The following is a 24,386-nucleotide window of genomic DNA, read 5'->3' as shown; positions in this document are numbered from 1 at the left end:
ATCAATGCCCCACTATTTGTATTGATTGGAAAAGGTTCTAAAGTTGGGGATTTGGGTTCCCTACAGTCCGACTCAACATGACAATTACAAGTGCTTGGAGATCTGTAAATTCTTGCCCTTCAAAAAGTAACTCTTTGATTTGTTAGAACATTTAATCACTAGTGATGAGAGGTGGGTACTTTATGTAAACCATACACAAAAGCATTAGTGTGTTAATCCTGAGAGGGAGAAGAACCAGAGTTTGTAGCAGATCCTCATTAAAAGAAGGTCATGTTGTTAGTATGGAGAGATGTACATGGCATTGTGGATTTTAAGCTTCTTCCTCCCAACACCACCATAAGTTGACTATTACTGTTAAAAATTGGAAAAACTCAGGCAAAAAAATTGTCTAATGTGACCATTGTACTAAATGATCTATTTTCTGCACAATAGTTCAACATCAAAACTGATATGTATTAATCTTATAGAAAAGAGATGGGAGATCTTGCCCCTCCTGCCATTTTCTTTAGATATTTCTCCAAATGACTATGACCTTTTTCTTGCCCAGCAATTTCACATGTTAAAGTAGAGCTTCAATGATGTTTGCCACTCTGAAGGCAACATTTGTAATTTCTCAACGCATAGCTTCTACAAAGATAGGATCCATTTATGCCTAATAAATGAAGAATTGTTATTAAAAATGACAATTACGCAAAATGATTGTATTTATTTAGAGGATTGTAATGAATTAAACTATTTTGTAAAGTGCAAAAAAACTTTTTTCTGAAACAGAAAACTTTAGTATTATTACATTAGGAGTGGTAGACTATAAATAAATTAACTAAGTTTCTATATGCTGGGAAAAACCTTATGTGTGTATTTGAAATCTTGTTTTAAAATACTATCAAGCTCATCAATTCAGGTTGGTGATAAAAAAAAACATTTTTTCACCAGTGTAAACTTATTGGTAGAAAAAATACTTATAGTTTAAAATATATATGTATATTTATATATATATATATATATATATATATATATATATATATATATATATATTTCTTTTTTATAGAAACAAGATTCAAAATGGCTTTACAAATTACCTTTATCTTACAACTCAAAACTATTAACAATTTTCATTACAAAGAAGTGGGAAGCTTTAACTAGCACAGATGAGAAAATGAATTTTTGTGTTACTTGGAAACCATTCAAAGTATTGATGGAGCAATTAGGTAATGAAACATATTTATGTAAAAGGTTAAGTGTCTAAGCACCTTTTGGTACTTATGACATTTTTAATATAAATAAAAATATCTGTTTTACAGATAAATGCTCTTTATATTTTGGTGGGTAACTTATTGCAAAAACTTCCTAAATAAAAGTTCCAAGAGTTTCCCTGATTTCTTTATATTTTAGATAATTTCATAAAAGATTAAAAAAATATATATAGCTAAAATTTATTTTGAACATATTCTGCATATTTTATAGACTGTAAGAGTATAGTATAGCTAAACTTTATCATAATATATAGAAAAACTCATTCTTAAGCTCTAGATGTTTCAAATCAATTTATCAAACTTTTTTCAATAAAAAATATTTTTTTTACCAGTTAATGCATTTCATATTCCATAAACTCTTTGATATTATGGTTATCAAAGTTAAGTATTTCAAAATTGATAAATGTTTAAACTTTGCTAAATATTTAAAATAAAAAATTGAAATCTTATCAACTTTGTGTAATGCAGTTGCATCAGTACAACTTTCTTTACAAATCCACCCCATGTTTACTGCTAAACAGTTAGTAAATAATTGTAAAAATACCTTATTGCAAAAACTTCCTAAATAAAAGTTCCAAGAGTTTCCCTGATTTCTTTATAATTCATCCAATTTTGTGTAACAGATAAATAACAGACATAAATTTAAAAAAAAAAATTCCAAAACCGAAGTAGGATAAAAACTTAACTATAGATTTCTTTACATTAAAAAAGCAGCATTTTAGTTAAGTGCAATCTGGCTTCTTAATATTTCAGCAGTGCTTGAGAGAAGTTTTTAAAGGCTTTATAACAGAAATTTGTTATGTTGTCAAAACAATAAGATTGAACTTGGTTGCATGTTTTGTTTTTTAAAACTAATTTTTCTGTTTTAGGCAAAGTAACTGACAATCAAGAAACTGATATATTTATTGCTCAAGTTAGATCGTTGCTTCAGGATACCTTTGAAAGCATCTCTAATGGCAACACTACATTTGCTGAGTTTTATAAACTATCAAGTAATCAAGCAACATTGTTTAGTCTTCTTGAAGTCATGAAGTTTGATTTAGTAAATAATTTCAAACTCAGTTATGGTTTAAGATTGATGCAGTTTAATCATTTCAATAGAGCTTGTGATGTTGTGAACTACACTCTACAGCTTTGCAAAAAACTTCTTCCTAAAAAAGGTTAATAAGAATACTTTTTAATAAGTTAAAATATATATAATGAAGATAAAGATGATTTATTGTAAGTTTAGAATGTTTTTTTTTTGCCTCATTTATCTTAAAAATTTTCTTCATGCTTTATCTTTTATGAACAAACATAAAATGAATTATTTACTATTTAGGTAAATTTTACTGAAATTTTATCTGTAATTATACAAATTATCTGTATTTGAAAATGAAATATCTAAGCATAGACTATTTTTTATAAAAGTCAAATATTTAAAAAAATATTTGTTCACTTTGTCACTAATCAGTTGCTGCTTTCTTGTCCGCTTCTTATAAAAAACTATTATTTTAATTACAAGTTTCTTAGCCTTTAACATGTTCATTACCAAGCAATACTTTGAAAAATTGGCAAATCATCTCAACTAATTATTATAAATATTTGTAATATAAAACTGCAAAATATGTTAATAAGATATTTAATTTAGATAATTTTTAACTGCTTTATTGCAAATGGTTTTAGCTAAAAAAAACTTACTTAGCAGTGCAAGAACTGCAATTGTATTTGTAAATAACAAAAGAATGTTATATGACTTAACTTGTAGCTGGCACTTAATAACAAACATCAGCATACAAATTAACCCATAGTTAGCAGCAATGGTGTAAATGAACTTATTGTATAACTCTTTTTTATTTACTTCTTTTTAGTGGAAACTGAAAAATTAGAAGTGAAATGTCGTCCAGATTTATCAATTCTTAGATTAAAAGACATTTTTGCAGAAGATGAACTCATAAATTCAACTGATGAAGAACAATTGCTAGATTATGAACTCATTAAGTCAAGAGATGAAGAACAGTCAAGTGACGAAGAAATTTTAGATAAGTATAATATTGCAGAAAAAGAGTGTCTCATCAAAATATGCAATTATTTCGAAGTTTCAAGCAGATGGTATAAGCTTGCATTGCATATGTCAGATTGCAAAATTATGAGAAGTTTTTTGTTTGAAAAAGAAGTTTGTTTAACTGCAGAAAACTTAGAAGATCATGTACTTATAAAATATCGTAAGTTAATGAAAAAAATAATTTTTCCAACAATTAGAAGTTTGAATATTATGGTTAGCAATGTTGTTTCTTGCAAAGTAAGCCCATCTGAAGTTATCTCATTGTTTTCTGGACAAAATCAACAGTGTTATGAAGAACTTCTTTTAATTATAAAGTTTTTAAAGTTGCATTTTAAAAACAATGATGTTGAAGATTGTGCTAAAAAAATAAACTGTGTGTTTCTAATGCAAAAGTACTCTAGTGTTGCAAAAAGTATTCTGGAAGTAAGAGAGAATCTTAACTTACAAGGAGAGTTTACTGCTGTGGAGAAAATGATGGTAGTTTTTAGTTCAAATATTTGTGGCATTATTTTACCAAATTATTTTAAGTTTAAACATGTTCTGGCAGATTATATAATGGTTTTTATTTTAGAAACCATTAAATGAAATCAAGGAGTTGCAATCTATCGACAATGATCTCAAAAATGTAGTGGGTTTCTTTGAAAACTTTTCTCCTGATATTTCTGAGATATTTAATGCTATATCGTCTTGTGTAAAACTTTTTCACTGGTTGAAAGTTAACCTGAAAGGTTTGTTTTTGCATTTTTTTGATTTAAATTTTTTTTTTAGGTTTTCTTTTTGGGTAAATCTTTGAGAATTAAATTGTTTATATATATATATCTGTGTGTGTGTGTGTGTGTGTGTGTGTGTGTGTGTGTGTGTGTGTGTGTGTGTGTGTGTGTGTGTGTGTGTGTGTGTGTGTGTGTGTGTGTGTGTGTGTGTGTGTGTGTGTGTGTGTGTGTGTGTGTGTGTGTGTGTGTGTGTGTGTGTGTGTGTGTGTGTGTGTGTGTGTGTGTGTGTGTGTGTGTGTGTGTGTGTGTAAGTTATAGTGAGCAAAAATTGTATAATGTGCAGTTAGGTAAATGATTTGAGCAAAATTAAGTTCATTTTTACTGCATAAGACAATTTTAAAATGTTTGATTTTAACAATTTTTAATCTTTTTAATAATATTGTTGTTTACAAAAACATTTCCTTTTGATTATCTTGAAATAAAACCATAGTTTTAGGTCTAGAATTTTGGTTTACAATGTTATAGATCCAAAGGAAGTAAAGGTTTTTGTTGAAATCATGTCCATAGCTGCTGGGGAAACAGATTATGAAGTGGATCGTGTAAAATATTTTGAAGCTTCTTGCCTGGCATTTAGTCACATCATTTTTGACCTAAATATAAAATCTGGTTTTAAAGAGCTGATTCAAGCCTGCAGTTATACAGAAAAAATCATGTTAAATGATCAACAGATTGTCAAAAAGCTGGTAAATATTTGATGTAGAAAATTAGCTGAAATCTCTTAAATGGTTTTTAATATTTTTTTGATAAAACTTATTTTTTTTTAAATTTTATATAATAAAATAATACCAATCAAAGTTAATGAAAAAAAAAATCCATTTGCATCAATACCTTTATGTAATTCTTATTTTTTAAAAAGAGTCTCCCTTATAGTTAAACACATCTATCTCCAATATTTCCCAATCCCTTCCACTTCTAGATAGAAGAAACACTTTAAACAATAAAGCACTGTTTAATAAATTTTTTAGATTGATACAAATCATAATCTTGAATGGTTTAAAAATGCAAAGAAATCGCAAGGATCAGTAGCTACAAAATCTTTAATGGAAGCTCAACTTGCCAATCGCAATGGACATTTCATTATTGGAAGTCAAACCTTTACTTATGATGACTTCAAAGAGTTCACTTTGGCTGATGTTATAAAATTTAATGTAAAACATCGTGACTTTACTGTAAAAGAGTATACTTTAGAGGAAATAAATGATTTGCAAAGTCGTTTAATGTTGCTAGGAGGTGATATTGGGGGCAAATCAGCACTAGAAAAACAGAAAGAAAAAGATTATTTTGTTGAGGTGAGATGTTTTTAATGTTCAAAATGATAATGGTTTGCAATTTTTAACAAAATTTAAGAAAAAAAAAAGGTTATTTGAGATACAAACATTTACATACAAAAACCAGATAATACCACATATAGAATAGCTATGGTCTATTTACTTCACAGGTTGTTGAAGTTGTTACACGATTGGGCCATGCATATATGTCTCTTCGGGAAGCTGGAGATATTAGTTTTATACCTTGGCAAAAGCAATTTCACTGTGATGTTGATCTTAAAAGAGGAATACCATTAAGTACTTTGATAAGAGAATCTGAGATGCTTGAGTTGCGCTTTACTGAATGGGAAGAAAAATTGACATATTTTCGCAGCACAAATCCTGTAATTAACTATTTTTCTATGAAACAATGTCTCTTTCTACAAAAGCATTTATTTAAACTTACAAAAGATATTAAGTTGGTTAGCCAGCTACCTACTCAGTTTTACACACTTCTTCAGTTTTTTGCTCATGATGTCACTTTAGATAATATAAAAAGTGCTTTTAACTTATCTTACAACTTGATTAATTATAATGAATGTGACCATTGGAAGCGGAAGAATGCTAGCATACAATCTAATTTTAAGAAGAACTCATCTGGTGAAAATATAGAACATGTCCTATCTTTAGAAGAGGATTTTCAAGTTATTGACAAAGTAAAAGATTACTTGACACTTGTAGATCTTGGAAGATTTTTCAAAGTGTATAAAGGTTTTTTAAATTAATGTTTTTTTAAAATTTTTTAAAAATTGAAAACAAGGTTCACCTTTTGTATCTGCAAATAATGCAAAATTAACAAAACTAAATCCACTTTCTTCATATTTTATTGTTATAGTTAAGCTTCTATAAGTTTACAGTAATTACTCTCTGTAAGTATTTATTATGGATAATTAAAAAATCTGTAATAAAAAATTACTGAGTAAAAAAAATTTTAATTCCAAGATTGTTTACAATAACCTAGAGAAAATGCTTACGAAAATGGATAATACATTATTTTATTTCATGTAACTATTGTTTTAAATGATTTCTATAAGTGATTTTATTTAAACAAGAGTTTTTTAATTTATGGCTTGTTAATCAGCTAATAGCAAAACAGTTTTGCATAAAAATATTTCTGGGACCTTTAAGGTATCATACATGTTTATGAATGTATTATACATATTGTTTACTTCTTTTCTTGACTTTAGACCAAATACATTTTCAACCATCCCAAAGACTTGTTCCTACATTTTTGAACAAAGATAAACCAAGTTTAATTGTTATGCGGCATGGTAAAATGATTATAAAAACCTCTATGTTTATGTTTTACAAAGACAGTGTTTATCATGTCTGTCATTTGTAACTTTCTTGTTTTTTCTTGATTGAACTTGTGTAGCTTTTCAGGCTCAATTATTCTTTTTGCATTCTTACTTTTATGAAGATGATATCCTCTATGCAGTGCTTGAGATTTATCTTTATAAAGATGGAGCACTACCTTCATCAGAAGAAGTTTTACTTTGTGATGAATCCGTCTCAATTGAAGAGGTAAGCACAACACCATCATAAGTTTCAACTTAATATTTAAAAATGAGATCTTCATTTTCTTTAGTTTTTAATTTATCATTCATCAAGTTTTATGATATGTAAACAAATGCTGTATCTATACTCAAAATAAACAAAACATCACTTTTAATTGTTTAGAAACCATTTTATTTGAAACTGATTATAAATTTATCATATCAATTCAAATCAAATTTTTATAACATATTTTTGCTTTTAATGCAAGAAATTGTTATTATTTAACAGCTGAAAGTGCTTAAACTTTACTTAAAAAATAATGTTGAATAATAAAATATATTATAGAATTATAAAACAGTCGAGAAACCAGTTTTTGAGTGCCAGATTGGTTATGCCTGTAATTTTGGAATGAAACAGATGTTTTTTCATATTTTATTTGTATATGCATTTAGATAGAACTTTTAATAATGCGAGCTGTTTACAGTAAAGAAGGTCTATATTGCTTGGTAATTGATGATAGCCTTAAATATGAGATATGTGAAAGAGTATACACCTTCTTGCAAAAGATGATGAAAATAGGTAAGAGAGAAAGATAAATTTCCCCCTATATGTCCTCCCATTCAGCTCTTATCTCCTTTTTCTTATATAAAATTCTAGTAAGATGGAATGTTTTGAAAATTATTTTTTATATTTAGGAACTATGAGTCCACTCATAGTATTTTGTAGTAATGAGAACCAACATAATTCATATCTTGTAACAGCTCTTGACCACTATAAACTGAAAATGTCAAGTTATATTTGCAGAGATCAGATTCGTGAGGCTCTTACAAAATGTCTCAGGAATAATCTTTCAGATAAAAAAGCTGGAGTTAGCATCAATGGACTCATGTAATGAAAGTTTTTCTACAATCATTTTAGTTTCATCTTCCATTTCTTTTAAAGTTCTTTTGGTTCACTTTTTTTTTATACAACTCTTTTTTTTTTCATCATTTTTCAACTATTCTATGTAGATACAAAGCACTGGTGGTGAAATCAAAGAAAAGTGGCATGGGAAAATCCTTTTTTGTAGAAAAATGTGGTGGACAACTTTCTTCTCATTTAGAAGCAAATTACCAAAAAACTATGCAGTTTAGTGAAAATAAGAACCATGTTGTTACTGTACCTGTGCATGGTACAACAGTAAACACAAATGCAATAGTCGAAAGATTACTAGAATTTGAAGAAAGACCTAATGCGGTGTTTCCAAGACTCTATCATTTTGACGTTACACCAATGGTTAAACATTGATTTTTTTAAGTCTTTTTTTTTTAAAGATTTTTTAAAAATAAATAAAAAAATTATAATATAAGTTGTTGAACAGTCCATACAGAGTCGGTTTTTTACATTGTCTTTTTTTTTTTGATATTGGCCAATTTTGAATATTAAAATGAGTAAATTCTTATGTTTGAGTACATTTAAAACCATAAATCAAATTACTTTATTACATAAATCAAATTACTACAGTTCATGAAATCTTTTTAACTTTTAAAACTTTTTGAACATAAAACACTGTGTTATTATTAACTTAATTATGATATATGCTACTGAACTTAAAACATGAAACTAAATATTTCATTTAGACAAAAATTGTAAATCCTTTATTTCTACTTTCTCTTTTTACTACAGCTAAAATGTTTTGCTTTAGATTAGACACGGTTTAGATTCATTTCTTTTCAACCTTGTTGTCCTGAGATCTTTAAAAACAAATACCGGAAAATTGTGGAGGATGAATAATAATGATACTTGCATCATTGAAATAACCCAAGAAGCCTATGAGGAACTACCCATTAGAGTGAGTACATTTTAAATGTTTAATATTATCATAATTTTTTTTTCTCCATATGAAAGTTTTGGATTTGCTAAAATTCTGTAAAATTAAAAAGATAATATGCATGTACAAAATCTATTTAAAGTCTCTTTTACTAAATTAATTTTTGTCTTTACAATGGATAAAGGTATTTTTATTTTTGAGGTCTTGTAAGCTATCATTGTCTTGGGATTGTTGTGCTTTTCTTAAAACCAAACCGTCAACTTTCTTTAAAGATTTATTGATTTTTACTCAGGAATGATTTTTTGTGTTTAGTTACTCTATTGCTAAACTGTTAAAACTATTTAGGATGCTAGAGAAATGCCTGGTTTTGGTGTGGTTACTAATATGCTTCCTTGTGTTATGTGTCTTTCTCCTCTTGAGGTTTTTCAAGTTCTTGATAATCAAGGTAAAGAGTTGACACAAATCAAATAATTGTTTTAATATGTTATAGTTTCTGACTTAAAGATACAAAAAATTAAAAGTTTTATTCCTTTTAAACTTTCTTATTTAAAAAAAGCAGACCTATACAAGATAAAAGATCAGAAGAGGACTTACTTAATTTTAGTTTATTAATGAAAAGTAGAGATTTAGAAATAGAACAGTAGAGATTTAGAAGTTTAAAAAAGAACAGCATAAAATGTTAGACCCTACACAATAGCTACCAATTATGTAGCATTATTTTAGTTAAAAAAAAAAAAAAGAGAGAAAGAGATGGTATGATAGCTTGTTAATGAATGGACATAATGTAGAATAGGGAAGGAGTCCATATTTTCTAGAGTAAAAAAAGTTAAATGTTTTAATAGTTTTGTTGTTGTTTTTGTTTTTTTTTTTGCTTAATTTTTTTTACTCCTATTTATTTATTATATATAGGGTATTTGTTTATGTAACTAAACCTTTGCAAATATTTTGTTGTAAAAATATTTTAAAGCAGAAATTATCTATTACTTTATGCAACTAAAAAGAAAAAATTAAAATATCTGTGTGTTCTTTGGTAATCTAGAATTTCAAAAAATGGTTTGGTATAACACTGAAGAACATAAAAAGCCTGTTATGCAGCGAGTCTGCCAGTACTTAAACTTGTATAATACCAATAAATCCTTGCTAAACACTTTCATTTACAACACGACTTGTCCTGTGATGAACCAGAAAGAATGCTTGAAAATATTGTTAAAGTAACTGAAGTTAACATTTATTTTTTTAGGAAAAAAGATTTAATATTTTAGAAACCAAGTTTCTTAACATTTTTAAATTTTTACTTTAATTTAAGCATATAATATTTTATTTAGAATGTCTTTTTACCATCTTTAGATATTGCAGTGTAAAAAACCCCTGTTGGAGTGAAGTAAGAAATTTTATGCACTTTTTCAATACTCAACTTATTGACAGTGAACTGTGTGCTTTTACAAGTGTTCATTGTGCAGAAGATTTACGTGGATTTAAAGTTTTTGTTATTAGTTTTCTGCTGGAAATGGCTCAGGTAATATATTTATAAAATTAACAGAATCTTTTTTCTTTTTTTCCGTAAACATTTTTTTTTACTTTTGAAGTTTTTTATTTTTTACTTTTGAAGTTTGAAGCAAAACTTTGTTTTTAAACATAAAAATGATCTTTTAAATAAATTTTTTTTTTGATACTTCTATTTGAAATTTAAAAAAAGTTAAAAAAAACTATATCTTTTAAACCATATCTATTAAATTTTTAGCCAGTTAAAAGACAAAGCACCTTTGCTTTTTTATAAAATTTCTCTCTCCTCTGCTTCTCCTCAACATTCCTCAACAGAGCATAACAATTTACTCTACTTTAAATCTTTTAAAAAAGATCAGGGGCATAGTAAACTTAAAGTTGAAATGAATAAGAATATCCATATGTAATATCATAGCCAATAAAACATTTTATAGGCGGATTTTTTGACAAAGGTTCATTTATGTTTGCATTTTTACAAAGTTTCTCCCTCCTCAGCTTTCCTTCAACTTTTATCAACAGAGCAATAGAAATTGTTCAAACAAAGTTTCTTTTTGTCCAGATAACAAAAAATATATATTAGACTTTTTAGGACTTCTCAACTCGCTCAGTATCATTGGATGAGAATAAATTTATGACAAACAATGAGAATGAAGTTATGATTAAACTGAAAAGAAAATGGGAACACAGGTTTGTTCAATTATCATTTGCTAGTGGATCACTAAAGTGTAACTCTGTTACTTCAGTGACTTTTACACTAAAGATTGGCTTTCAGTAATATTCTCAATGACTGAATCTACAGGCTGGTTAAATACTTAAGCAAAACCTATGAGTTTGATAGTTTAGATGCTTATCTAAGTTGCTGCTGTTAAATCTATTTCAATGTTAAAGTTTACCTAGGAACTGGTAACTTACATAAATATAAAGCTGATTTTTTTTTACATCATAATAAATCTCTTCAGGAATAAGTTTCATTAAATATTTAGCTAATAAAACTTAGCGCTAACTGATTTATTACAAAAAGAAAGATTAGAGGATCAGAATAATCTAGTAATTTTGTTTGACTTGTTTTTACTTTATAATTATCTCCTACATTTCTATCTTCTGCAGTTGCTGCATTAATCAGTATTATAGTTGTAGTAGCATTGGAAGTCATGGAAACAAAAAGTTAATAAGAGTAACAGGTAAAGTCAAGGCTATCAATAAGACCAATCTTTGGAAGTTTTTGCTGGATGAAATGCAATTTTAAAATGTTTAAGAGTACAAAAATCTACTTATTAAAAGCAAAATTTTTTGAGGATTTATGAAAAAGAGTTCCTAATCATTACATAAAATTAGCAAAAAATTACCAAAAAAATACCTTGATGAAAGACCCTACTTGGTTTGAAATTGCAATTATGTTGAAAGAAAGATTAGTTTTCTGATTAAAGACTGTTCTATTTCCTTTAATGGTTGGAGCAGGGGAGTAGACTACATATATATATATATATGTATATATATATATATATATATATATATATATATATATATATATATATATATATATATATATATATATATATATATATATATATATATATATATATATATAAATGTATGTATGTATGTATGTATGTATGTATGTATGTATGTATGTATGTATGTATGTATGTATGTATGTATGTATGTATGTATGTATGTATGTATGTATGTATGTATGGCCATAATCAAGAAAGTTTGTCTGCTTGAAAATACATTCCTCAAAGTAATTAAAGCATGAAAAAAAATGTTTTAGGGTGGTTCATGCTTTTAAGGAATATCAGCTCAATGCCAGAAGAATATGACAGACTTCATATTAATTTGCAGCTAACTTAGATTTCGAAATGTTGATTGAAGCATGCAATACCTCCCTAATTTAAGAAAACACTTCATACAAACTATCAATATTCTTATGTGATACCTTAAAATGCAAGGCACAAACTAAATTAGATTTTTAAATGAACTTTAAGACTTAAACTAATGTAAGTCAGACTTAAATAGCGTTAATCTAACCTGAAAAACTTGTTAACATTTCTGGTACTTATATAGGATATAAAACTAACCAAATTTTATTTGTTTACCTCAATGCTTTTACATACTTCTTCTTCACAGAAATTCTAGATTTTTTTGATTTTACCTCTTTTTTTTTTTGTTGAAAAGGTATTATTTTTTTCATTCTTTAGTTTTCAGGACTGGAAAAGTTAGAGTCCTTAAGTTTAGGATAAAGTGATCATAAAAATAGTCCTTAAGTTTAGGATAAAGTGATCATAAAAATGATCTGTAAATCATTATTGAATGTTTTGAGCCTTCTATGATGGTACAGAGTCTTGTTGAAAAAGGGATTAAATACTGAACTCCAAATATAATAAATGCGTTAAAAATGTTATATGAGTTATATAAAAACTTATATAAGATAATTATACAAAGTTAATATAGTTATGTAAAAATTGAACTATGTAAAATACTTTTAACATGTGATAGATTACATAGAATTTTCTTCAAATGCTTCATTTAGGATTATTTATGTTTCCATAAATATCATAAAAAGTAATATTGTTATTTATTGATCATAAAGATTGTCTTTTTTTTTTTCTCAAGCTCCCATCCTTATTTATTTTTCAATCAAGACCGTGTCACCATGACATTTTTTGGATTCAATGTTGATGTATCAGGCAATTTATTGGATCCAGACCGTGGAACCATCATAAAGCAGGGTATAATGTCAAAAGAACTTTATGCTGATATTTATCGTCAGATGCATGGAGCTAGATGGGGCAGTTTAAACACCAATTACAAACTTTTATCTCGGTACATTTTTCTTTTCAATATTTCTAAAATTTTATTTAAACTACATTTTTCCCTTTTAAACCTTCTGTTTTTTTTCTACTTAACTTTGTTTGCTTGTATTAATTTCTTTTTGTTTATTGTCCTCTCAAACAAACTTTTATTTCTTTGTCATCCTCTTCTTTTCACTTTTGTTATTTAGAAAAGAAAAATTAGAAATACTTTGTTGTGTACTTGGTGTGAATTGTTTTGACCCAGACCCTTCATATGAGCTAACTATTGATAACATGAAGAAAATACTAGCCATTCACATGCGATTAAGGTTCCTATAGCTTTGCAGTTTAAGACTTTTGTTATTTATTAAAATAAAGTTAAAAAAATCCTTTTTGTTTTTGCTAAATTTTAGGTATTGTTTTTTAGATGCATGATTCCAGTCATAATGATGGGTGAAACTGGATGTGGTAAAACAAAATTAATTAAATTCATGTGTGCTCTTCGAGCTGGAGAGACAGGAATACAAAACATGTTGCTTGTGAAGGTTGTGATTCTGGATTTATAACATTTACAATTTCATACCAATATTTTAAAGCTTACCTCTAAAATTAGGATTTTATGAAAACTATTTTTATTAAACAAAATAAATAAATTTAAGCTAATCAATGTGGTAAAGTAAGTGTGACAACTCAAATATATATTTGAAAACTATGGGATTCTAAAGGTATTCTAAAGGATTCTAAAGACTTGAACTAAAATAAAGGGGAATTATAATAAGAAAGGCTTTTGGGTTTTATTTTTATGATCTGATCTATCACTTTTATAAATATTTTTATGTTATACATTGAATATTGTTGTATTTGTTATATTTTGTTACCTAATTGTTATGTTGTTTTGTCATGTTTGATAATTAACTTCAAAAAAGCAAGAGTGGGAATTCAGATTTAAATTCAAACATCAATAATGTTTTTCTTTTTCTGTTTTTTATGAGCTACAAAGACAAACAAGCAGATAGTAAAATTTGTATATGGAAAAATGGTTCATTTAATGTTCTTTTTTTTAAAAATTAGATTTTTATTAAATTAATTTAACCATACGATATAGTTAAACTATATACTTACTCTACCAGTTATATTAAATCAATATAACCAGTAGAGTATGTATGTAGTGTATAAGTAGAGTTGTTTAGAATGGATCAAAAATCTCTCTGAAGTAAAAAATGTAATTGAAGTCAAAAACATAATTGTGAAAAATGCATTTTTTATAACAAATCAGTTAAAAAACATTTAAGTTTCAGTTTAAGAGGTCAAAATATACATCAAGTTGACTTAATTGCCTGTTTATATGACATTCTGTTTCAAAATTTGTGGATTAGTTTGTAATGTTTTTTTTAAATAAATTATTTAAGTAACTCCAAACACTCAAGTTTCAACAAAGTTTATGTTCTAAATTAGGTCCATGGAGGTGTGACTCATCAAGATATTTTGATAAAAATTAATCAAGCAAAATCTATTGCAAAGGAGAACTATAATAAATACGAATTAAATACAACTTTGTTTTTTGATGAAGCCAATACATCTGATGCAATTGGACTAATCAAAGAAATTATGGTTGATAAAAGAGCTGATGGTAAACCATTGGGATTGTCAGAGTGTGGACTTGAAATAATTGCTGCTTGTAATCCATACAAAAAGTAAGTTATGTAATCTTAGCTTAAAATTTTAACAAAAAGTGTTTAAAATTCAAAATAAAAACCTAAATTCTATGGCAAGTATTGTAAATAAACCAATAGTTTGCGGCTCAAAATAAACTTGTATTATGTTAAAATATCTGTAATTCAAATGATGCTTTAAAGGGAATCAAGTTTTATTTAAATTTTTTTAATTTTAGTTTTCTTGTCATGAATTTGAAATAGAGCTTTTGTTTTTAAGGCACTCAGAAAACATGATAAAAAAGTTAGAATCTGCTGGATTAGGATACCATGTGGATGCCAAGTCTACCTACGAAAAAATAGGTATAAATAAAAGTTTTTTTTTTTTTTAATAATTAAATAGTGTAAAAAATAATGTAGTAAGGTTTTCTTTGAAAATTTAAAGTTCTTTAATCCAGTAATTTTTTAAAATACTAACATTTGAAACTGAAGTAAAAATTTGTAAATTTTTAAAATTAATTAACAACAAAATTTACTGATTTTTATTCAATAAAATTTTAGTTCAAAAGTAAAAAAAACGTTTAAGGAAAAAAGAAACAAATTCAGTTAATTTTATAAATATATTACCTGAAAATTTTACTATCAGTTTTAGACAAAATGAAAAATTAAAATTTTTTTACAAAAATAAATTTTATTTACTTAGATAATAATAATTAATTTCCTTATTGAATAATTTCAATAATAAAAAGATTTCTTTAAAGAAAAATTAATAGCATTTTTTCCAATTGCATTGATTCTTTTGATTATGAGTCTTGAAAGTGCTTGTAAACTCTTTTTGTTTTCAAAGCCAATCTTGGACCATTTTTTAATAGTGATAAGAAGCTAAATCTGGCCAAAATTCATACTTTTCACTTCCGTAATGCTTTTTACTTAATTGAAGTATTATATTTCCTAAATATTCTATAAATTTGTTCATTGACTCCTTGCTTGCTGGGCAATATAAAACCAGGTTTAATTCCTTTTAGTGAAATTGCAGCCCATACCAATACTTTTTTTTTATATTTTGTTTTGTTAAAAACATCATTTGCATAGAAGCTATTATTGCCATCTAACTTAGAACAGAAGCTGAAGTAAAATACAGTTCATTTACCATCATAAAATTATGGTTACTATATTTGTAATACAATTTAAATTACAAAAGGAAAAAAAGATTAGAGAGAACATCTTTACAACATTTTTAATCTTTTATAAGCTTAAAGATGTTGTAAAGATGTTCTGTCTGGTCTTTTTTTTCTTTTATGATCTAATATTGGCTTTTTTGAATCTTTCAATATATTTCTTATTGTTAATCTTGAACATCCTAGGTATTTGGACACTTTTGAAAGTAGTATCTTCCATATATGATAGTTTAAATACTTGGTGGTTTAAATGTGGTTTAAATACTTTTTGAAGTGTTTAATTTAGACCTCAACTATTATCTTTTTTTTTTGACAAAATTGTTGTTTTTGTTTAGTATTATTGATATGTTTATAATTGGTTGTTCTTATATATCCTTCTACCTGAAAATGCTTCCAAATAAAGCTTTTCTTTTGGTCTCTATGCAAATTATAAAGTTCTTACCAGTGCTTTTTTAAATTATATTGGTTTGGCTCAATAAAAATTAATAAAAATTAGGAAAAACTTTGAAATACACTCTTTTAAAAAAGGAGAGATTAAAGTTTAGTAATTGATAAAGAACGTCCTTCAATTTTCAAAAATAAAAAATTATGATAATTTTGATTTTGTCTAAAATTTTAATGCACATATGTTAGAAGATAATTGTTTTGATACAAATCTCAAATAACATTAACTTTAGCTTACTCATCAAATAAAACTTCACTTTGTAAAAGTTAAGTTTTTCTGTGTTTCTTTACAACCATTTAATAAAAATGAACTTTAATGTATATAATAATCTTGAGTAACTTGATCATTAGAAAAAAACTCATAAACTTAAATTTATTTTTATTAATTTTTTTAACAATTTATTAAAAATTGAATTTTTTAAGCGTTTCATTATTTGTTATGAGAAATTCTATAAATATATGATATATGTAGCTATTATCAACATTTTTAAAATTATTTAAAGTAACACTTTTAAACTAGGTTTGTTATTATTAGGCCATATATTTTTCAATTCAAAAAATTTTTTAATTTTCAGGTGACATACCATTGAGACAACTGGTTTATCGAGTACATCCTTTACCAAAGAGTATGATTCCTCTTGTTTGGGATTTTGGTCAGTTGGATGCTGAAACAGAAGAAGCATATGCTAGACAAATCATCTCTCGATATGTAAAAATCAATTAATTTTCAGATCTTCTTTGACGTTTATTACATGAAACTTTGTTTCAAAAGTTCTAATGTCTTTTTAAATAAAAATATACAAATAAAAAATAGCTGCTGTTGTTGAAAAATGTGTTATTAATAATGAAATTATTTTGTTTAGGTCCATGAAAGAAGGTTACCAAATAATAATCAGTTTTTTGAATTAATTGTTCGTGTACTTGCAGCATCTCAAGCCTATATGAGGAGACAAAAGGTTTGCTAAGTATCTTACAGGTGGCAAAAAAGTTAAGAGAGAAAAGTTAAAATAATGTTTATCATATAAATTAATAAAAATAGTTTTACATAATTTCCTATCAAATATGCATCTTAAATATACCTAAAAAAATTCTTTTTAGGTATATTTTAGGCACATACTAGAGGTTAAAAGTTTCCAGGAGAAAAAATCTTTGAGAAAGTGTTGAAAATTTTGTTTTAAAAAATCCAAAAATGAGAAAATTTATATGAAAATCAAATAACATCAATCATTATCTAAAGGAAGGTAATTTCATCTTCAACGTTGTATATAGTCTTAGATAAATTGCAAACTAATTCACCAATTAAAGACAAAAAAAAAAAAAAGAAAAGGATAGTCATCTCAAGGAAACTGGCTAAGCGAGCTCTACTTAAGCAAGAAATAAATGATAGAGATCAAGTGAGCCAATGAAAATTGGGCCAAATATTTGGAAAAAGCCATCAAGATATTTCAGACCAATTGTTGAAATTGCAAATTTTTTACCAAAAATGAACAAAAGCCCCGAAATACAGTGATGAGCAATATATTGAGAAGGCTTAATGAAAAGACTTCCCCACTTCTTCTTAAGCATTACTCTAGATTTCAGTACATATTTCAGCCCAATTTAGAAAGCCTCTATTACTGAAATGCAATTGTTGATTGGTTGAAAAAATTTTATTCTTATTACGTAGCAATTAATGCTTTATCTTTTGTTATGATATTAAATTTCTACAAAGTACATGCTCAATTTTAAAATGCAATATAGTTTTATATAAATTAGTTTAGTTTTCTAACATTTATATTTTTTAAATTTCTGCTCATATTATCAAAATTAAATGCTATGCTTTTTCTAAGGATGAGTGTAGCTTTGTCAGTTTGAGAGATGTGGAGAGGGCTTTGTTGGTAACAAGTTGGTTTTACGAGAGGCTGGAGTTATTTGAAAGTAAAAATTTCAGTTTGGTAAGTTTTCAGTGATTTGAAACTTTTGAGTTGATGGTTAAGTCTAAGTTACATTATTTTCTTTTCATAAACAAATAAACTAACTTAATGAATATTTTTACTAAATTTTTTAAATAAATTACAAATTACTTTTTTGACGATTAAGTCAAGTTTTTTTAAGGAACAAGAATAAATAAAGATATTTTGAAAAATTTATTAAAGAGAATTCTTTGATTAAATAAGCTTATAGTCAGTTTATTATTTGATTTAGTTTTTTATTAAAATATTTTGTTTTTAGTCTAATGATTACACTAAGTTGCAGTTGGCACTGATTTACTCATTAAGTGTTTGCTATATTGCAAAATTGGAAGACAGAGATTCATACCGAAAATACATTGCAAAATATTTTACTGGTCAATTTGTCTTAAAAAATGGTGCACAAGAAATTAAAGACAAAGTTGCAAAGTAAAACAGTTTAAGCTTTATGTTTTTTAATTCTCTATTTGCTGTTAAAAGCTTTTTAAAAATTTCTTGCTCTTTTTACAATCTCTGTCTATCAAACTGTGTTAATAGCTTAAATTTACTAATTATGGACATGCATCTTTTCAGCACCAAGCCAGTCATTCATTTTTGGTATGTTCAAAAAGTCTTAGGATGTTTTTTACTAAATAATAATGACATAAGAAAGCATGTTATATCCATGTAATATACTCACCACCATCACATTTTATGACATCTTTGCAATAGTCATACAAACATTTTAGTTTTTTAGTTCTATTTGAAGTAAATTTGCTGGTGTGACCTGAAAAATTTCAGAATGGCCTCCTTAATTTCTTCAGCTCAAAAAAAAATCATAAAAAACTGTAAAATCATATGATAACCTGTCAAAATGATTTATCAATTTGTCTCTAGCCTGGATCTAAACTAGTTAGTATTTAAAGATTTAAAGAAGTCTCTCTAACTACTTAAGATTTTAATCTCGTTTCAATTCAACCAATTTTAAGTTGCTTTTGTAATCCATCTTCTATAAATAAGGAGTCATTTTTAATCATTCTACCACTGGAGAATATGGGAATGATGCAAATTGAGAATAGTTCCAAAGTCCCATAGTTCTCTCCACCATTTAACGAGCCCAATCCCTTCTACAGTTGTAATAGATTGGGTGAAGACGTAGCTTCTTTCTTGCAACTCTGCCATAGTAGCCTAGTTATTGCAGATATTTGACAGCTGTTCTTGGACTGTTACCAACTTGTTTTGCTATATATATATATATATATATATATATATATATATATATATATATATATATATATATATATATATATATTAGGGTTGATTAATTTTACCCTGGCCCATTGGGTAATGTTGCAGTAGTTGGAGGTAGTTGAAATGAGATACGTTACAAAATTTCAGCCATTTTCGATGAAAAATGGTTTGCTGATTTAATTTTAAAGATTATTGTGATTTTACGAAAAACGCAATAAAAAGCGCGATAAGCGGAAATTAAATTTTTCATTTGTGAGAATATGTTAAAAAGTTTTCTAAACATCTTTTTTATAATTTATGATTCTAAATTTGTAAAAAGTTGTTTATCTAATTTAGTAACTTTTTGAATTTATTCAAAATTACCATCATATGAATGGGAATAATATCCTTTTGACATATATGCTTGATGCATCTTTCTACTTAGCAATTTTGTCAAGATGTAGCCAATTCTCAAACCTGTAAACGTAATGGGATGCTTCCGATACTAGTTTAATAGTTCGCTCTACACTCAGGGAGTGAGATGGGAAGTCTGGAATATCTGGCTTAACAGAATTGTATATGAAGCATTGAATTTCTTGAATTATAAAATGTTGCATAGTAGGAGGTTCCATAACGTCTGGAGCAGTGAGATCTATCAACTCATACCAGTGAAATTTTTTTCAAGTACTTTCAGTACTTCTTTTGGAATATATCCATAAACTATAGGATTTTTGACAGGTTCAAACAAAACTTGATATGACTCCTGAATATTTTTAGCACATCTTTTGCCAAGAAGGCCACTAAAGTTTCCTGGTCCAGTTGTTCAATAGATTTTTTGAGGAACTCCCCTTAAGGTGAGTTTATTATGCAAGAAGTTCAAGTGGTTTGATCAAGTCTGCTATCCACACCAAGGCAAATTAACTGAATTTTTTTTCTACATTTTTACCTACATTAACTATCTTTACTTCTGCTTTAGCTCTATCTAATTTGCACTAGTCAATCAAGATGTGATTAATATCAACATCTTTTATCAAAATATGTTTAATGTCATATAGTAAAGCATTTGTAAGAGCTGCACCTAAGTTTGACAAACACTCATTTCTGACTAATTCCATAGCAAACCTGGGAAGTTTAATTAAGTTTTAGTCTCCAGAAAATTTCTTTATTGTTTGCCATTCAGCTTCTTCCTGAAAGAAATTGCAGCATACAAAATTTGTGTGTACTTAAAATATATCGATCAAGTTACAATAAGTTTACCTCAGTTTCAGTTGAACAGCTACTTTCTTCAGATAGCATTGTTTGTTGTATAAAAGATTCTGCTTTATCAACTACCCTTTTGAGATAGTTGTTGTTGCTCATTATCAATCCTCTTGTTTCTTTTGAAAGCTACTTTATCAACTGAAGAAAGTTGATAATCTTCTTTTGGACCAGTTTTCTGCCTCTGATCTCAAAGAAAAACTCTATCTTCAAGAGGTACTTTTGTGTTTTGAGGGCAAATACATATAATATGTTCTTCTGAGCAATTTGCTTTATTGCATGAGACTTTTCTATCATTGCAAGGTAGCATATCCAAATTTGCATCAAGATTTTGTTTGGTACTTGCTCTACCATGCTTGGGATTAATGTTTTTCACTAGAATGAGAAGATCCTTTACCTTTCTAGCAATAGATTTGTCAGTTATTAGAGGTATATTAGGATTCACTGCAGCCCAAATTGAATTTAAATTATTTTTAATTTGCTCAGTAACTTCTATGATGTCTGCAATTACATGAATAAGATAGTAGTAGTATTGAATAACCTGTCTGTAAGTACTTTGCTCCGTCATTAATAATTCAGATGGACAACCACCATACTTCTTTCCCCTTTGTTTTTCGTGTAACAGGTGTAACTATAACTTTCTGCATTTTTTTATTGTTGATTTTATTATTAATTCTTGTTGAAGTTTTTGTTTATTATTTTATATTTATCTGTTTACACATTTAACAATCACCAGATACGCTAAATTTGATTGGCTACTGTAACTTAACAAACATTTTTATTGGTTGAATTATATATTCAAAACGAGATATTTTAAAATGAGATACTTGTTTGGAATTTAAAATTTAAAAGATTGAAATTCCAAATATTTTAGAAACTTAAAAATTTAGGGCATAATTGAAAACTTTAAATACAAAACTCCAAACCATTTTTACTACAGTATTCCTGAAATTTGGTGGAGTTGTTATTATACCCTGGTCCCGAGTTACAGTAACTGCAACAATACTCAATTTGATATTAGAAAAAATGGTAAAATTGACCTACCCAAATATATATATATATATATATATATATATATATATATATATATATATATATATATATATATATATATATATATATATATATATATATATATATATATATATAATATTTGCGTATGTATATATGTGTATGTATATATATATGTATACATATATTATATAAGTATATATATATAATATATATATACATATATTTATACATACATATATATACACATGCAACTTTCTATTAACTTTTGGTTTGGTTATTTAGTCTCCAGAAGAAGTTGTTGAGTGAAATAGAGCTTGAAGATAACATAGCACAAAATGAAGCGTTGTGTGAAAATGTCTTCATGATGGTGGTTTGCATTGAGTTGCGCATTCCATTATTTGTTGTTGGAAAACCAGGAAGTTCTAAATCTTTAGCAAAATCCATCATGCAAGACTGCATGCAAGGAAATATGTCTAAATCTCATCTTTTTAAAAACTTTAAGCAGGTACTTTTATTTGATTTTTCCTAAATTATGGCCTTATTTTTTTATTAATTTGATTTAATATTAAAATATGTAAAAGAGTTATTTTATTACTTTGCTAACTAATCACATTGTTTGATTACAACTGTTTTTAATTGTTATCGAAAATATGTAAGCAATTAACTAAGATTACTGCTGCAATCATTAATGTTAATAGTTTATTCTAAATACATTGAAATGATAGTATGCAATTCTATATCTTTGTGCTTTTCAAATAATTGGCATTTGATATTCTGATTTTTCATGTATTTATTTTCAAAAAATTATATTTGATATTCCGATTTATTACCTCTTTAGATTTTTATGTCATCATATCAATGTAGTCCTCTTTCAACAGCAGAAGGAATTATAAACACATTCAGGCAGTGCAGTCGATTTCAAGAAGGAAAAGATCTTGAGACATTTGCATCAGTTGTAGTTTTGGATGAAGTTGGTTTAGCAGAAGACTCTCCTCGAATGCCTTTAAAGGCACTTCATCCATTGTTAGAAGACGGAACTGATGGTTCTGAAGACCTTACATTAGATGGTTCTTCTCTGAAGAACAAGAGAGTAGCTTTTATTGGCATATCTAATTGGTCTCTAGATCCTGCTAAAATGAATAGAGGTATTATGCTTTACAGAGGTCAGCCTGATCTGGGAGAACTAGTCCATACTGCCAGGTAAATAGTCGCCATAATTCTTCTATACTTTTTTTATGTGTGGATAGAAAATATTGGATGATTTTCTATTAATATTTAAAGCTAATATTAAACAGCAATCCATATAGAGATATTCTTTGAGTCCTTGTATTAAAATGAAAGAAAATCAAAACAGAAAAACGAAATATCAAAAAAAAAAAAAAGGGATTTAACATTAATGGTTTAACTGCAAAAAAAGTTCCATGAAAAAAAAAAGAAGTTATATGAATAGTACAAGAAACATCAATAAAAATGAAACGACAGAAAAATATTAACAAATAACAAATTATATCTTACAGCTTTTTGGTAAATGTTGGCAATTTTGAAGATTTTTCAACTTAAAATGATGGTTTTTTATAAGTTACCTGAAAAAATATCAGAAGCTGAATTAAAGTCAACAATTAACATTTTATTTTTAATCCAATTTTTTAAAATTTTTTCACATTAAATAGTTTTGATTTTTGATATTGTTGCAATAATCATAATACAAATATACAAATATACAATTATTGTTGCATAATACAAAGTAGTATTTGGATTAATTTAAAAAAGCTTACACAATATTACAAAAAACAAACATAAAAAATGCACATCGTTTAACTTTTAAAGGTTCTTGCTAAGAAAATGTTTTCTCCAATAATCCTTAGCAAAAAATCAAAATAAGTTTCTGTTCTGAAATGTTAAAACATTTTTATATATATTTATTTCTGCATATATTGTGTCATTTTTAGTTTTCAATTCATAATTAAATCTATTTTTCATTTAAGTTACTTCGAAAATTTTATTTAACAATACTCTTCTTGTACAATTTAATCAAGCTCAAACAGTAACTATGTATAAACATCAGATGTAAATATATATGTATCTATTTAAATTAGGTATTATTGTTTTAATAACTTCAATACTTTTATATTTTTAACAGGAGTTAAATTTAGATTTTATAATTACTAAACAGTAATTTAACCTCTGTTTAACAACCTCTTCACAATTGTGGAGATATCCACAATTTGTGGAGAGTAAATTAACATTTACTCTCCACAAATAGTGGATGTTTATTCTAATTTACATAAAAGTGAAATATTGATATACAAGCTTTTTCAATTTGTATAAAACTGTTTTTTGTGTGTGTGTAAAGTTAAGCTTTTCTAAAAAAAAAAAGAAGAAGGTTAATGCAAATAGTTAACTATTAAACTGAGAATTATACAAATAATTCACTTTTTAGAGGTATATGTTCCAGTAATACTCCTGTTTTTCAGAAGATAGCATTTTTGTTTGAACCTCTTACAAAAGGATATTTAAATGTATACCACAAACAAATTGAATGCAATATTTTAAAAAAGTACAGAAAAGAAGAGTTCTTTGGCTTGAGAGACTTTTATAGGTGACAGTTTTGTAAATATTTTTTTTAATGACAAGGGTGAAAAATACAAATAAAAGCATTCCTGAAAAGTTTATGATAAAAGTTTAGATATTTCTAGAACCTAATACT

The 24,386-nt window shown here is 26.7% G+C and overlaps 1 protein-coding gene across 2 annotated transcripts in view; it reads left to right on the top strand.

The window, feature by feature from the left end:
- The window catches only part of LOC145192783 (E3 ubiquitin-protein ligase rnf213-alpha-like), a 74,651-nt gene that overhangs the window by 27,608 nt on the left and 22,657 nt on the right, over positions 1 to 24,386 (top strand). For both annotated transcript variants that reach the window (XR_016447552.1, XM_090072692.1), the window contains exons 17-45: positions 1,049 to 1,208; positions 2,123 to 2,413; positions 3,104 to 3,774; positions 3,869 to 4,025; positions 4,533 to 4,750; positions 5,033 to 5,356; positions 5,506 to 6,085; positions 6,562 to 6,645; positions 6,795 to 6,898; positions 7,324 to 7,450; positions 7,567 to 7,759; positions 7,882 to 8,146; positions 8,556 to 8,702; positions 9,027 to 9,126; positions 9,721 to 9,892; positions 10,029 to 10,197; positions 10,774 to 10,871; positions 12,798 to 13,007; positions 13,186 to 13,305; positions 13,404 to 13,521; positions 14,432 to 14,670; positions 14,909 to 14,991; positions 16,826 to 16,959; positions 17,114 to 17,206; positions 18,080 to 18,184; positions 18,462 to 18,628; positions 21,962 to 22,184; positions 22,518 to 22,879; positions 24,120 to 24,278. Coding sequence is in view for 1 of the 2 variants with exons in the window: in XM_090072692.1 (XP_089928818.1) it covers positions 1,049 to 1,208; positions 2,123 to 2,413; positions 3,104 to 3,774; positions 3,869 to 4,025; positions 4,533 to 4,750; positions 5,033 to 5,356; positions 5,506 to 6,085; positions 6,562 to 6,645; positions 6,795 to 6,898; positions 7,324 to 7,450; positions 7,567 to 7,759; positions 7,882 to 8,146; positions 8,556 to 8,702; positions 9,027 to 9,126; positions 9,721 to 9,892; positions 10,029 to 10,197; positions 10,774 to 10,871; positions 12,798 to 13,007; positions 13,186 to 13,305; positions 13,404 to 13,521; positions 14,432 to 14,670; positions 14,909 to 14,991; positions 16,826 to 16,959; positions 17,114 to 17,206; positions 18,080 to 18,184; positions 18,462 to 18,628; positions 21,962 to 22,184; positions 22,518 to 22,879; positions 24,120 to 24,278 (5,873 nt within the window). In the remaining variant the exon portion in view is untranslated. The remainder of the gene's footprint in view (positions 1 to 1,048; positions 1,209 to 2,122; positions 2,414 to 3,103; positions 3,775 to 3,868; positions 4,026 to 4,532; positions 4,751 to 5,032; positions 5,357 to 5,505; positions 6,086 to 6,561; positions 6,646 to 6,794; positions 6,899 to 7,323; positions 7,451 to 7,566; positions 7,760 to 7,881; positions 8,147 to 8,555; positions 8,703 to 9,026; positions 9,127 to 9,720; positions 9,893 to 10,028; positions 10,198 to 10,773; positions 10,872 to 12,797; positions 13,008 to 13,185; positions 13,306 to 13,403; positions 13,522 to 14,431; positions 14,671 to 14,908; positions 14,992 to 16,825; positions 16,960 to 17,113; positions 17,207 to 18,079; positions 18,185 to 18,461; positions 18,629 to 21,961; positions 22,185 to 22,517; positions 22,880 to 24,119; positions 24,279 to 24,386) is intronic.

The sequence above is a fragment of the Hydra viridissima genome, unplaced genomic scaffold (genome assembly GCF_058129835.1).
Source record: "Hydra viridissima isolate aposymbiotic clone 2 unplaced genomic scaffold, HvirCarnegie_v1 scaffold_15, whole genome shotgun sequence".
Taxonomy (NCBI): Eukaryota; Metazoa; Cnidaria; class Hydrozoa; order Anthoathecata; family Hydridae; genus Hydra; species Hydra viridissima.
Note: the sequence above shows the minus strand (reverse complement) of the source record. Positions and strands in the feature narration are given on the sequence as shown.